Below are 15,192 nucleotides of genomic sequence, written 5' to 3'. Positions count from 1 at the left end.
GATGACTTTTCCACGCACACACACTTTGTGTTGTAGGGAAGTCATCTGTGATGCCTTTTCTACCATTATAACCTTTACTATTTTTTCTTCCTTCCTCCTCCGTCTTTCGGGTGACAGCTAACCCCAGTCTGATGCCATTCGGGACGTCCCAGTGAGAACTCTCAGAGATGCCTATTCTCTCGGGAGGCAGCGATCAAGACTACAGCAACATTAGCTACACTTCTTGTAGTTCCCTGAACCGTTTCTTTCCTGTCTCTGTTGAGACCCCGTCTGTCAAAGGGGTCCATTACCAAAGAGCCAGGAGGATTTACCACTCGGATCAGCTCTGTAAAGTCGATCTGAAGAGGGAAATCGTGATCAATGTTGGAGGCATCAAGTACCTGTTCCCTTGGAGCACGTTGGATGAATTCCCACTGACCCGGCTGAGCAAGCTAAAGTTTTGCAGCAGTTACGAGGAAATTATTCAGCTCTGCGACGATTATGATGAAGACACCCAAGAGTTCTTCTTCGATAGGAACCCCAGCGCTTTCGGGATGATTGTCAGCTTCCTGGCAGCGGGGAAGCTGATGCTCTTGCGAGACATGTGTGCTTTGTCATTCCAGGAGGAGCTGAGGTACTGGGGGATTGAAGAGTCCAACCTGGAGAACTGCTGCTTCCGAAAGCTGTTTCAGAAACTGCAGGAGCTGGCAGAGATGCGCAAGGAGGACATGCAAACGAGCCAGGATACCGCATGTGTCTTGGATGAGAAGACCAAATGCGAAGAGTTCATGAACAGACTCAGGGACATGGTAGAAAACCCTCAATCCGGACTCCCAGGCAAAGTCTTTGCTTGTCTCTCCATTCTCTTCGTGGCCACCACAGCCATAAGCCTTTGTGTTAGCACAATGCCGGACTTAAGAGCTGAGGAAGACAGGGTAAGCCGGTCTTTTTTTTTGTCTTTTTTTTTTTTTTAACTAGGATTACAGCCTTGCTCTAGCGTTACGAGAAGCAAACCTGTCATTGTTAGACATGCATGGCAAGAAAGATATGGCATCCTCACCGAGGATCCTCAGGGAAAAGGTATCTAATGCTGTCTGTTTTACAGAATGGAAGCAATTACTTAAACTGACTTTTATCTCTTTCAAAGCTAGTCAAGCACAAATAATTGAAACTAAGTTTGCTATTGATTACTAGCCAGGGACACAGAAAAGTCTCTGAAAATGAAATACATGGGGATGCATTACCTTACAGCATTTCTTTTCCCCGCTTAGTAAAGAAGGGTGAGCAAGAGTTATTGTGTTTGGTGCTAGCACTGAGGATCGCACACTCGGTCACAGCAGTTTCATCCTCAGCTGTCTGTAACCAAAGAGCCCTCTGGTTATCAGTAATTCTTTGAATGACTGTGTCAGCAAAAGAAGTTATTTTTCCTGCCAACTTCCTTTGCTAAAAAGATCACATTGTATTCTGGTTTGATAACTAGATGGACTCTAGTGTGGTTTGAATTTAGGAGACTGAAATAGTCCTTAAAGTCATTTTTACAGAACAAAAGAAAGGGGGAGGTTACTGCAATTTTTGCATAAAGATATTAAAATAAAGCGATAACTGCAATCTATTGTGATGGAAGCAGAACTGCAAAGCTTGCCTCCAAAAGCAAGTGCACAAGTTTTGCGCCCTGTATTTGTATGCACAGAAAATTCGCAGGGGCATTGCTGAAGGGGGGGGCTGAAAATTTAACTCCCTAAACACAGACAAGCCTTCTCCACACAGATCTCCTGCTAGAAACTCAGGGCAAATAAATGAAACTTATATCACACACAGGATCTTTCCTTAAAACACTATTCCCTGGGATCCGGCTACTTCCAGTATTTTTAAATATCTGTCATTCTAATAAGAAAAAGGGAGTTAGTACTTTAATGAAGTTTTAGGTATAATACCATCCAAAATGACCAAATGAACACTGGATCCTTCCCTAACCTGCACTCTATAGCTCTTTCTTTTAAATAACTATACACCTTTGAAAATACTGAAAAGGCTACACAGTTAAACCAACCCTAATCATTTTGCTCATTAGATGATAAGATTCTCATCACTTTACTCTCAATTGCCTAAGGAGACCATTTGCACATTTACTGCCCGATGTGATGCGTGCAACACTGAAATTTCTGTGTGCTTTATTGCCCGAGTAGTAATTCAGAGAGGCGCAGAACACGATCCCACTGAAGATATGCCATAACATTTGATGTCTTTCAATAAAATGAAGGATTGCACAAGAGGCTGGAATTTAAAGCCAGCATTCCCCATTCGGTTTAGCCTCCTGGATTTCTATTTGCATAAAAAGATTGTAGCCCTTGAATGATATGCTGGGATCTCTAGTAGCTAACCCACAAGATAATCTGTTTTCAAGTAAAAACTGTTAAGATACTTCACTGCTTCTAAGGAGGAGTTATAAATACAGAGCATCCGTCTTATAGTTATAAGCAAAAAGAGTATGAAAAGTTCTCTAGGAAATACTGCTCCCTTCTAAGTTTGTTTCTAAAACTGCCTTGCTGTATTTCATCTAAAGCTCAAGACATTAAGAGAACTATTTTCTAATGGATTTTATAAGGAAAGATTAAACACACAGTGGGGCTAGTACATCTCAGCTAGATCTGATTAATGCTCGCTCTCTCTTTTTTTAACATTAAATCCCTCTCCAAAAGGCGCACACTTTGAGCACAGGGTTATAGCTGCAACTGGCTTTGCAGCAATTGTATTGCCATCAAAATGTTCTATCCCATAGAACGGTATTGAAGAGTATGGAGATTTTGTGAATCAATAGAGATTTTTATTTGTAAAATTACTTGAAGCTAGTTAAAAGTTTAACCAAGGATGATGATGTGAAATGCTGCAGCAGTTCAGAGGCAATCTGCTGAGGGTATGTGCTGGGGGGCGGGGGACTGGAAAGAAACTGGGCAAAGGATAAAATTAGTCTTGATATCAGGAAATGTTACGTAATACAAAAGTCTCTAATCCGATGGAACAGCTTTCCAGATGCAAAACTAAGTGGCAAAAATCCTATTGTTCAAGTCATTTCACACCAGGCTTAGCAGAGCACAAGAGAGTTTGCTTTCAGGAGTGTGGCTTGCAGAGGGGTAGACCACATGAACTAGGAAGCATTTCCCAGATGTGAATGCTAAGCCTGTCGATGTGTCTGATTAAAATTGGGAGCCACCAAACCTAAATTCCCCTTTCCAGGAACCTAAGAGTGGTATTGCAGCTAGAGCAAGGCAAGTAACTCCTAGTACGGATTTCAGTTTAAAAAAAGGCTGCAGCCTACAACTTGTAAACTCCCTCATTCTTCTATTCATCATTCTTCCCCCAACTGTCTCTGCAACAGAGTCCAGGCCTGGGGTTGCTGCTCGACAAGCAATCGGTATCTGAAATGTTGGCTTTTGGGGCTGAACACAAAGGTCACGTGCTCTGTTTCTCTTCAATGCCTGCTCGAGCACAAGGCAGGTTTCTGGGGTGGCAGCATTCGAACTCTGAACTCCTGCAGTCGGAGAGCTTTGGGAGATTCCTTGGGTCCCGCTTCTGTGCAGTTTTCCTGAGAAAAGGACTAACTCTCCAGGGCCACTAATGAAGAAAGCAGGGGCTATCACATTCAAGATACCAATTAAAAAAAAAAAAGCTTTACCTCGGTGGACACATGCACCTCTCTAGGCTCCATTCTCTCACCATCCCAGCACAGTCTGGGTATCAGAGCTGGCCGGATACCAGCTCCAAGAGGAGGATGAAAGCAAGAGGAGGAGGGAAACCCGTACAAATTGAATCCGCTTCAGTCTGAACGATCAGCTGTCCCACCCCTGCAGGCAATAGAGTCATTTGCCTTTGTGGCTGTAGCAAAGAAGCCCAGCTTGCTCTGGCAGGCAGAAGAGCAGGCAGGAGGGGAAGTGAAAGCTATGGCAGAAAATGAATCAGGAGCATCAGCATTGGGGAAACCCGGTTACCATAGCAACAAGAGAGGAGGAAGGCAGGCAGGCATCTCTACAGGCCTGGGCACAGACCGGAGAGGAGAGGTCTTAAAGGTACAACTACAGCTGAAAGTAAAATAAAGTGGGGGGGGAGAAGGGGTATGCATTTGGTCCAAGACTGCAGAGAATAATTATAGCTACAGACAATAGAACTGTGCCTCTCTATTGTTTGAGTGAGACTTATACCACGCGAGGTCTCTGGATCAGTCCATGGGGTGTCCACCAAGGTGGTGGGTGTCAACATTGATCTTAAACTTACAATCAGAAGAAGAGTATAAACCAGTTTCATGACAGATTAGACAATTTGGCTAAGTGCAAACAGTCAAAAAGTCAGGGGCTGAATTGATTCAGTCTTCGCAAGTTATTCTAAGCTGCATAGACTGAACCGACAAGCAAGTGAACAGACATTCACTTTTGATTCTGGAAAGGCAGCCACAGGTCTGCTGTGGCCCAGGCCAGAAGCTGGGGGGTGCTAGAGCACGCCTCCCTACTCTGCTGGAGCAGACAGCTTGGGCTGAGGCTAGCCCACCCACTCTGCAAGGGGAGGAGAGGAGAGGGAGGGGGGTACAGGGAAGTGCAAAGCACCCTGAGACGCTGAGAGACTGTGAATTAACAGGTATCTGGAGGGGATCCGGGACAGAAATTCAATAAATCAATTTAACATATATCAGTTATAAGTCTGATACTACATGCATCCAGGCTTATCTTACACCCATTTCAGCTACTTTGAAAGTGGCTGATGTGCATTGAATCCCTGTTGTGTTACAGATTTGAACCAGTTTCCAATCACTTATCCTGGCTTATATGTAATTTCTGTCCCTAGCTCATGTAAAAGCGATAGCCAGATCATGGGTGTTCTGTCATGGAAAAGGCACCCATATCTTGGGTACACAAACAAGTATGTATTTGTAGGTGGGGCTGTCATTTATGCACTTGCAAAATGTAATAGCCCCTAAAAGTTAAGCAATTTGGGTGCACAGATCAAGGTGTGGGTCTCCCTCAAGACAGCTAAAAAAAAGACATGATCCAATTAGAGGCAGATCATGAACTGACACAAACTGTCTCTGAGCCATTGGTTCTCATAGAAGTGTGATAATTTACAGTGACTAAGAATCAGTCTCCCAGACAAAAACCCTGGTTTTTCCGAGAGTTCCCAAAAAGCAAATAATAAGAACTCAGAATCTCTCATTTTATAAAAACCCAGGGATTTAAAATCCCTTGCTTTTGGCAGCACTTACTTGTGATTTTGGTGGGCTTGCTGTCAGGGCTGTAAGACGTTTCAGTGGGACTCAAAGTTAACTTGGAGTCTTGAGGAAACTGCAGAAGAAAAAGAAAATGTTTTGAGCAGGTGAAAAGACCTGTTATTGGCCTTATTGGGAAGGCAAACGAGAACAGTTTAGTGCGGGATAATCCTGTCTTGAGCAGGAGGTTGGACTAGACAAGAGGACCTCATGAGGTCCCTTCCAGCCCGACTTCTGAATGACCTTGAATCCAACAAGTTGTATTTGTAGAGCCTGTGTTGGTAACACCAGCATTTCAGTTTACTGACTACCCAAGTTCTGTACCTATTGACATTGAAGCAGTTCAGAGATATTCCCTGGATTTTTAAAGACATTATACCAAGTGCAAAGATACTGCAACATAATGCTCCAGGACGCACCATGTCTTTGTAGCCAGTCCTCTGGGAACAGAATTAAATTACCACAGTGCACTCATTAAAGGATGAATTTGAGAACAGAGAGAAAATGAAGGTGATAACCCATATAGAAAGCAACACTGGGTGTGTCTACACATTCACTGATGCACTGTAGTTACTCAGCATTAAGTTGAGTCCTTGGATAACCAAGTACTAAATCAATGTACAGTAACTGGTGCTACTACGTAGTAGCACCGGCACATGGATTTTTTCAGACATGAACTGTGCAGTAACCTAATGCTACTATGCGGTAGCGTATTAGCACGGGTTTTGCCCAGCACACTACCGTGCAGTGTTATTAAGCTACTGTGCAGTTAGTGTTTTGTGTAGATGCACCTAATGTGCAGTACGTAAGGGCGGTTCTGGTGACTTTATGTACTGGAAAGATAGGACCTCCCATCAATGTGTAATCTGGCCAGCTGGTATGAGCAATCACCTGGGCTAAATTGGATGTGATGGCCAGATTTTGGCAGAGATTGCTTACTTCCTTTCTTAGACATTTTAAATAATACAGTATCTGAATATTGATCCAAAAAAAACAAAGGACAACTTTCCAGCCAATTACTTCAGACCAAGTTATTCCGCTGAGCAGAACCTTATTCTCTGAGGAGTTCTGTGGGGGTTGTTACTGGAGTAATGCACTGTTTGGAAGGAATAGGGATATCCGAATCTAACCCAAAGTTTCAAAGGGGCTTTGACATGCTGAGCTTGATGTGTAAAGAACGTATTACAGAAAAGAATAAAACACTTGGTTCCACAATCAGCTGCAAAGAGTTCAACAAAAAGACGGGACACTTGAAAGCAAAGTGCTCACACACGATCATCCATCTGATCTGAGCGGTTGCGATTATAAAATCGGATGTTTAAAAAAACCCAAAGCAGAACGCAAGGCAGGGTAGCACCTTAGAGACTAACTGGTTCAAAGATAGATGAGCTTTCATAGGCCACAATCTACTGCATCAGATGCTATGAAAGGACCTAATAAAGTTAAGCATCAAAAGGCCATTTCACCAAGCATTTGCCTGTAGATTCTTTGATACATAACTGGCCAGCTGACTCTGCTGTGGAGTCTGTATGCATATAAAATAGGCCCAAAATGAATATGTGCAATTTAAATACCAATCCCTAAATAACTCCTGACACTTACAATGGGAAAAATCACATCTGTTTGGCTCAGCATCTTTCATCCTACATTGAACTGAAAATCTCTACACTTCTTTTTACAAATATGTACAAATTTTTAAATGAGCATACAGATTTGCGTGTTTAAGAAGTTTTTTAAATCATTATAATACTTATTAAATGTATGGGACAGTCTATATACTACATACTGGGTGCATATACACATGCACCTGACAGTGCAGTTGCTACTGTGCATTCATTTTGTACTTGCCTTAGCAAGCACTTTAGCTTCAGCAAGCACTAAATGCACGTGTTTAACAAGCACTTTAGCTTTAGCAAGTACTAAATGACTGTGCAGTAGTTAAAGTTACTGTGCAGTCCCGGTGGTGCATGGGGGTTGTTTCCAACCCTACTGTGCAGTAGGAACGAGCTACTGTGCAGTAGCTTTTTGCTACTGCACAGTAGTGTTGCCATCATGGTTCATGCCCACCAATGCTACACCAACGTGGCATCTCGTGTAGATGTGCCCACTGTATATACTATATGGGACACAAATACTATATACAACAGTATTGTTTAGATGTTCAGTATATATCATTCTGCAAATTCTTATCAGAGGGATTATTGTGGTCACAGATTCTCCTAAATCCTTAGCACTGTCATCTATAACAGAGGTCTGAAGTACCATACCCATTGTAGTCTAGAGTAAAAATATTATATATAGTGTATTAAAACATGAATATGTGTTTTACTGAAACACCCATAAAACATGACATAATAGCATGCAAATAACTTATTCACATCATAGATCAGAATTGCTTGAATTCATATAATCTATGTAAAATAATGCAGTAAAAATACTCAAGAAAGAAGATAGAGCAAAGGAAAACAAAGGCTGTGAAGGTGTCTGGAGCATGACTTTGTTCTGAAGTTTGCCTAACGCTACAGGAAGGGCAAGTAGTCATTCCTCTAGAGCTGGTCTTTCTAACTGATGACACCCTAATTAATCAGCCTTCAGATTATTAGTAATTGCTCTCATGGATAACTAATCCCAGCATCTGAAAATGTAAATTTTCATCCAAGTCTTGTTCCTAACTTCACTGGAGGCTTCTGTTACATTAACTCCACTCTGCACCTGCACAGCAAAGGAGAGCAGACACTCAGTGTGAATGGAAGCCTGATAGTGTTGGCCATCCGGATACAGGTTTTTAGAAGTGTTCTGCTCCCTTTTAAGCACCCAAAAGAAATGGCCAGTTTTCAGAAGTGTTCAGTTCCCAGAAGCCTGCAGGGAGAATGATTTTATTCTGAAAGGTTGAATGCTTCATGATGGTGACTATGTGGATGGTGCTAGTTTTTCAGTGACTTTGAAAAGCAGGCCACATATGTGTCAGACCAGTGTTCAGGAGGAAAAAATTGGGCACTATTGGCTGCTTTCCGTAAGTCTGGCTCAGGAAGTTTTCCAACAGCAATTAGGTCCTGGCTTCCTACTCTCTGCTGTGGAGGGGGACACAGCTGGGGTGGGTATCTGATCCATTCCAGGTCCGTGGTCTGTCCCATGCATTCTGCTCTGACACATGTGCGTTACCAAGGGACAAACCCTTCCCTCCTCCCCTCCCTTTGAGGTTGTCAGAGATATTCACTTTAATCACCTGAGTTAGTCTCAGGGCTAGGGTCAGAAGTTGCACATAAACCGGTTTAAGTCATTGGAAACTGGTTTAAACCTGTAACAGAACAGACGTTCGGTGCACATAAACCAGTTTCAAAATGGGTGAAACCGGTTTAAGATCAACCCGACTGAATGTAGTGTCAGACTTAACTGATTTGGGTCAAATCGGTTTTTGGACCTTCTGTCCCAGACCCATTCCTGGTTCAAAAGTTAAATCACAGTCCCCCAGCATGCTTTCCAGCTCTGGGCTGTGCTGGGCTGTGCTGTCTGCTTCAGCAGAGAAGGGTTGCGGGGGGAGGGGGCAGGGACTGCCTCCACCCAGGCAAACCCCAGCTGAGGTCTGGGGCCAGGGAAAGGGGTTCAACTTGCCATCCCTTGAGTACAGAGCTGCCCTGCCCTGCTAAAAACGTATTGCTGGCTGCAACTGTGGACTACAAATCTCAGAGGCACCTGGAAACAGGAAGAAGAAGTGATGAGCAACCCTGCAGAGTCTGGCTGCTGTGAGTTTGGACTGCAAATTGCAGAGACCTTGAGGGAAGCAGAAAGATAAAGTGAACACACAACCCATGCTGGCTATGTGCCAGAGAGTTGTGGTCTAGTGCCCCCTGGCTTCTGGCCTAAGCCACTACAGGTATGTGGCTGCATTTCCTGAATCAAAAGTGAATGTCTGTCCAGTTGTTTCTCTATAGTTTAGACTAAAGTGCAAAGACTGAACTGATTCAGCCTCGGGCTTTTTGACTGTTTGTACTTAGCCAGGAAGTTCAGAAACAACTGTGTAATGTCTAACTCCTTTGGGATGATGGACGTGTTGGCACACTCGGTCAGTACTTACTCTGCCCATCTTCACTGTAATGAATAGATGACACCTGTCATCTGTTCATCTATAATGAACTCCCTCTGTCCCTCTTCATCTTATACTTGTGAATCCCTTTTCCAGCCCAATATATAGCTTTGGTGGGTCTTCGGTTCATTTTTAGACTGGTGAGATATGAATCTGGATTTTCACCGCTGAAGATATTTTGACCTAGCTCAAGCACACAAAAGATAAAAGACCCAGTCTAGAGGAAGGCTAGGAAGTACCATAAACTATGCACAGATTTTCAGTTTCCTCTTCTACTACTATTATTTTGCACTGCAATAGTACCCAGAAGACTCATCCATGTTTCTTAATCATAGGCACATCCAGACAAATGCACACTTACGTTTCCCTGGGGACAAATTGCAGCAGCACATAGCTGACAAATAGCAGCGGCACATGGATGGGTGCATCCAGATGAGCACGTACATGCACTTTGCATCACCACAAAGCCTTCTGAGGTGCTGCAAAACACGTGTGGCACAATTAAAAAGTTCTCCATGCTGGATATTTGCAGCGCAGAGCCAAAATAAAATACTGGGAAATCCCAGGATCTTAAAAAAATGGTTAAAAAAAAAAAAAGCAGGGTGGTGCACGTGGCTGCAGCATCCGCCACCCAAAACTGGAGCTGGCCAGCTAAAGCTGCACTCCGGCTGCTGGCCAGGCTCCGCATGCATGGATCACTGCTGCTACAGTCCCAGGTGCTAGCCCTAGCCTCCCCTATACCCTACCTGGGGCAATTTGCCTCGGGGCATTCCCCAGGGACAAGTAGCAGCTGCACAACTAAATGCCACTGCTATTTGTCCCCAGGGAAATGCACATGCACGCTCATCTGGACACACTCCATATTGTGTACTACACAGACATATAAAAAGAGGCAGTCCCTGTCCAGAGAAGGGCAAAATGTAGAAACATTTAAAATATAGAAGAGGTAGAAGGAGACAGTGGGGAAAAACTAACCTGCCCAAGGACACATCAAAGTTCAGCAGCAAAGCTTAGAATAACCTAGGCATTTCTTGAATCCCAGTCAAATGCCCTATTCATATGATTATAAGGTTTCTCACAGTAACAAAGAGGCTTCCACTAAGTTTATCTTCCTCCTTCAGAAGGGACAGTTATTTTATCGCAGCTCCCAGCCCAGATCCAGAGCTGGTGTAAAGCGGCACCACTTATTCAGATTCATGCTGTTGTTGCCCACATTAGTAAGGGCTCTGGCTAAAAGCATTTACAGAATCAGGCCCCAAGACAATAAAATTACCTTTTTTATCTTTAAAACTTGCTTTCCCAATAAAAAGGCCAGCATATTGCATGCAGATTTAGAAACTGTAATCTCTTTATTTATTCGCTAAAGCCCCTGCTAATGCAAACCCGGCATTCATTTATGTTCCTCAGCGGCAGTAGTTTTAACAATGGTTTATGTAAGTTCAGGGTTTTTTTCCTCCCCCAGACTGAGGTGGCAAATCATTGTGTGATGCAAGTACACACACAATGCTGCTTTAACAGCTAGTCCTTCAGCAAATCAGGACACCGGCTCTCTCCGCAGGCTGTAAACCTTTTCATTTTATTGCATCAGCTCTGTAACCATAAATCCAAGTGTCTGAGTGATCCATAATAGGGAGTTTTCACGTTCTTCCCGAGTGTCATTTGATTCGATGGAGCATGATTTAATTATTCAGGTAAAGCAGCAATGCAGGCACAGTAGTGATTCAGCACTACCTGCGGCAGAGGGATTGCATTCCCTCTTGGGGCAGACTTGTGCACTCACTCACCAAATTTTCCAGTTAAAAGATTTCAGTTAAAAGATCCCAAGCCCTGCTTAGTGTGCCAAAATGAGGTCAGAGGAGCCTCCAGGGAGCCGTTTATGACCTGCCGCTGTTCCTCATGTTTGTGGAGAGCTAGCAGAGCAAGCCACAGCCCCTTACTCACCTCCTCCCCAAACTCAGCACAACTCTTTCATTCAATTAGGGCAGCTGGACAGGATGCCTCTCGCTCAACCCCCTTGGGGAGTGCCACTCCACCAAGGCAATTCTCTGCTGTCAAGTTACAGCCTGAGTCGAGCCTCATCGCTGCAGAGGGCATGCAGCATGATGCAGTCTTGCCTGGAAGTCAAGTTACCTGCAGAAATGAAGTGGAAATTCCCAAGAGGGGTTTCACGTCAACATGTGCAGGGCTGCCTAGTTTCCAGGAGTCGACCAAAGGGCTGTGCAAATGAAAACAAGAGCAATCACGCTAGGATAAGCCACCACATACACTGCTGGATAGCGATCAGGCTGTGCAAGCAGGCAGAAGGCAGGTTCTGTTCTTCCTTAATAGCCTACAGCAACAATGCAGTCTGTTCCCATCTGTTGGTATTTCAGTGGACGCTGGCCTCAATCCATTCAACTGTGCTTAGAGCTGAGGGAAGGATTTGGGCAGTAACTGGCTGCCTTTGAATCTGCCAAGCAAAATCTGGCATGCACCAGGAGAAGTTGCGCAGATGCTTGAGTTGTGACCTTGGATCACCCGTATAGCTATGCTGTCCTGTTCACTTGCAACAACCATGTTCTTGCGACCCATCTACAACAGCGCAAGCTGCAAAGCCAGGCCCAGACCTCCACGCAAGGAGGCCCCCAGGCATGTCGAGATGAATTTGAATTCAGGCTACTAGGAGGAATCAAACGCAAAGTTCTCCCATAATTTGTACTGTGTTCATTCAAAGCTTGTGTGATGCGAGTAGGAGTGTGCAGGACAGACTCAGGAATCCTGTCTCTTCTGTTTTTCAGCTGACTATGGAACCAAGCAAGGATCTAATTGAGGGCAGCTGATCAGACATCTAACACTGAGGGTGTGGTTGCCAGGAGGTTTGGGTTCAGGGCTCGATCAGCCATGGACTCACTCTGCAGTAATGATCAAGTTACTTTCCCCATCTGTAAAATGGGAACAACACTGATGTACTCACGTGGCTGTTGTGACCAAAGTGCCCGATGTATGCTAAATCAGTAATGTTGTTAGCCTTTCTTGTAAGTACAGCACAGTAGAACCCAACCCTCCACAGGGTTAGATTTTGCCAAGATGATATAGAAAACTCTGCTGTTCTTATACATCCAAAAACAGCCCGGTTTTGCATTTGAGAATGCAATATATTTGAGATCCAAAGATAATTCATATGGCGCAGAAAAGCATTTCTATAATCACACAGGTTGCTGACACTGAACCTCCAAATAAAGTCAGTCACTTTGAGTGTGGGAAAATTGGCTTTTCTTCAAAATAAGAGTAAGTCCCCATCCACATGCCTTCGTTACTCTTTCTTTTAGGTGGAGGCCATTTATAGATACACATAATTAAATGCACCTGCCCAAAGTGTAGAGTACATAGGAGGATAATAGGTCTCTCCAGAAAAAATGCCAGAATTCACTATAATTGATCTATCTGTGGAATTTCTAAGGCACATAACTCCTTAGTATACGAGTGCCTTTTATCTTGATAATTAAGTTGTCCCAGGCATCCTACATACTCCTACGGACTTCTATTCGAGCCAGTCATGGTTACAAAAGGCAGGTGAAAATGGACACTATTCAGGTGTAAATCAGGATGGAATGGAGACAATAGGTCAAATCTGAGACCTTAGTTCAAATCTAGGGAAAATGTCCTTCATACAATGTATGACACAACCTTCAACTGCTAATAGTCTAGACAGATTCAGGTTTAAATGTTCAGAATCCCCAGATTATATTTTAAGAAGATCATATGGTGTTTGCGATCTGCCAAAGAATTTTTCTTATTCTGCCTTTGCTTCAGCATTTTATAAAAAAAACAACCCAGCACTTTATAGTGAGGTAGAGGCTATATGTTAATACATTCTACTAGGGACAAATTTTAAGCAGTGGAGGGTTAATTGGTTAATGAGAAGGTCATGATTCACAATAGGCACATCTACACATGCCAATTTAAGGCACATTAGTCATTTTAAGGCGCGTTAAGGGTGGGGTCTATACGTGTGCACTCTTAATGCTCCTTAAAAATGTCAATTTTAGGCTATTCGCACCTAAATTTGATACCTACAAAAGCAGGTATCAAATTTAGGCACAAATAACTAAAGTGCCTTAATGCACATGTAGATGCACTATAGCGCATTAACACTGTGTATGTTGACTGACTTGGGACTAACTTGACTCCCGAGTCGCTCCGCACACCGTATTATTGCGCCTTAGCGTGTGAGCGTGTAGACGTGCCTAAATCGCCTTAATGTGCATTAGACAAATGCACATTAAGTTTAGGCTCTCGTTAAAGCATGTGTAGACACACCCAATGGGTCGTAGAAAGCATGTTTTCACCACACCAGTGAGTGCCTCCCAGTGCAGCCAAACAGACTGCAAGATGCTCACCACAGGAACAGGTATAAACCTGACCTTGAAGGTATGATGATAGCTCTCTGCCTTTCTTCCTCCATTCATCTATACAGGATTGCTGTAGAATTACATTTTCTCCTGGTCTAGCAAACGTAGCAAGCCATGTTTTATTTGCAGATCAAGTCAGATGGGCTACTTATTAATTTCCCCAAAGGAAATTCTGCTCTGTCTTCATGGCCAGGGTGACAATTATCTGTGTGCGCAAAAAATATATATTATTTCCATTTGGTAAGATTTATGCCTTGTGTTAAATGGGATAACACAGCATAATTCTTAGATCTGGCCTTGTTTATGACCATGGATGTCATTAACTACTAACTAATGTGTCACTGTGAGCCAAAAGGGCATGAGGCCAGGAAGTTCATCTTATTTTATCTTGCAAGCAATACTCAAGCCACAGTTCATTAAGCACAGAAACTACTGGTAATTAGAAGGAACTAGGAGTCTACCTCTGATGGTAGGTCCTTTGCTGAGCTGAGATCCGCGGGACTGACCTGGCATAGTCTCAGAGGAGCTGGATTGGTGCAATTTGAACAGGCAAGAGTTGCTGAGAGACTGACTGCAGTAGAAACAGCTTACTGGAGCTGCAAAGTTATTGTATAGCACACATCCTGCACACATCAGCCTGACTGCACCTGTGGAAGCTTTTGTAAGGAGTGAGCATGAATAAGGCAGAACATCCCACCACTAATAGATATATTTTCTAGTGATGAGGTTTCCTGTTTTCCAGGCTGCGATGTGACAATTGAAAGGAACTGTGCAACGTGCAGCAATCTTGGTGACTCTTTTAACCACTTACAGTCCGAGTAAAAATATCAAACTGAGGCAAAGACACCATCATAAGACTTCTAGAGATGATCAGGCTTTCTAAGCACCTGAGACCAAGGAAACAACATAGAAGCTGGGGGATAAGGGGTGAAAAATGAAATATTCTCCAAATGAACCCATAACCACAACGGTCATTCCAGAGTTGGACTTATTCAAGGAGTATGGATCCTATCAAACATGATGATGAGCTTCATTTCTGCCTTTATAGGTTTTAAGTAGGCTCACATTCCTGGTAATATGAATGAGCTAACATCAGAGCAATGTTTTCCCTCTTTTATTAATGGGTAAAATGTGTGTATTTTTGTGCATGTGGGTATTTTCCTTACCCCAAAACAAAATGTCATGGATAGTGTGGTCCAATGTCTTGAACAAAAGGTGGGGATCCATAGCTCTTGGATGTGTCACACAGACTCTTGATGTGCCCTTGGGTAACTCATTTAATCTCTGTACATCTCATTTTTCCCAGTGTAGTGAAACATTGATTACTCCTAGGGCAAGATTTGCAGGAAATCTTGTCACCCATAACCAAAACAAGACAGTTTCCACAACACGGTACAGATAATTAATTAGAGTTCAGCGCTCTCAAGGGATCCTTGTAAGTAATTGGTACAGAAAGGCATTTGCAAGGAGTGAAAGCTTATTTTGTT

General features: G+C 43.4%; 1 protein-coding gene and 1 long non-coding RNA gene across 2 annotated transcripts in view; one reads left to right on the top strand and one right to left on the bottom strand.

The window, feature by feature from the left end:
* The window catches only part of LOC112550165, a 45,538-nt gene extending 34,024 nt beyond the window's left edge, over window positions 1-11,514 (bottom strand). Inside the window, exons 1-2 of the long non-coding RNA XR_003093842.1 lie at window positions 11,445-11,514; window positions 5,228-5,306 (exon numbers count right to left, since the gene is read on the bottom strand). This is a non-coding gene — a long non-coding RNA (uncharacterized LOC112550165). The remainder of the gene's footprint in view (window positions 1-5,227; window positions 5,307-11,444) is intronic.
* The window catches only part of KCNG4 (potassium voltage-gated channel modifier subfamily G member 4), a 20,376-nt gene continuing 5,351 nt past the window's right edge, over window positions 168-15,192 (top strand). The window contains exon 1 of the mRNA XM_006022773.3: window positions 168-914. Coding sequence (XP_006022835.1) covers window positions 168-914 — 747 coding nt within the window. The remainder of the gene's footprint in view (window positions 915-15,192) is intronic.

The sequence above is a fragment of the Alligator sinensis genome, unplaced genomic scaffold, assembly GCF_000455745.1.
Source record: "Alligator sinensis unplaced genomic scaffold, ASM45574v1 scaffold228_1, whole genome shotgun sequence".
Classification (NCBI taxonomy): Eukaryota; Metazoa; Chordata; order Crocodylia; family Alligatoridae; genus Alligator; species Alligator sinensis.
Note: the sequence above shows the minus strand (reverse complement) of the source record. Positions and strands in the feature narration are given on the sequence as shown.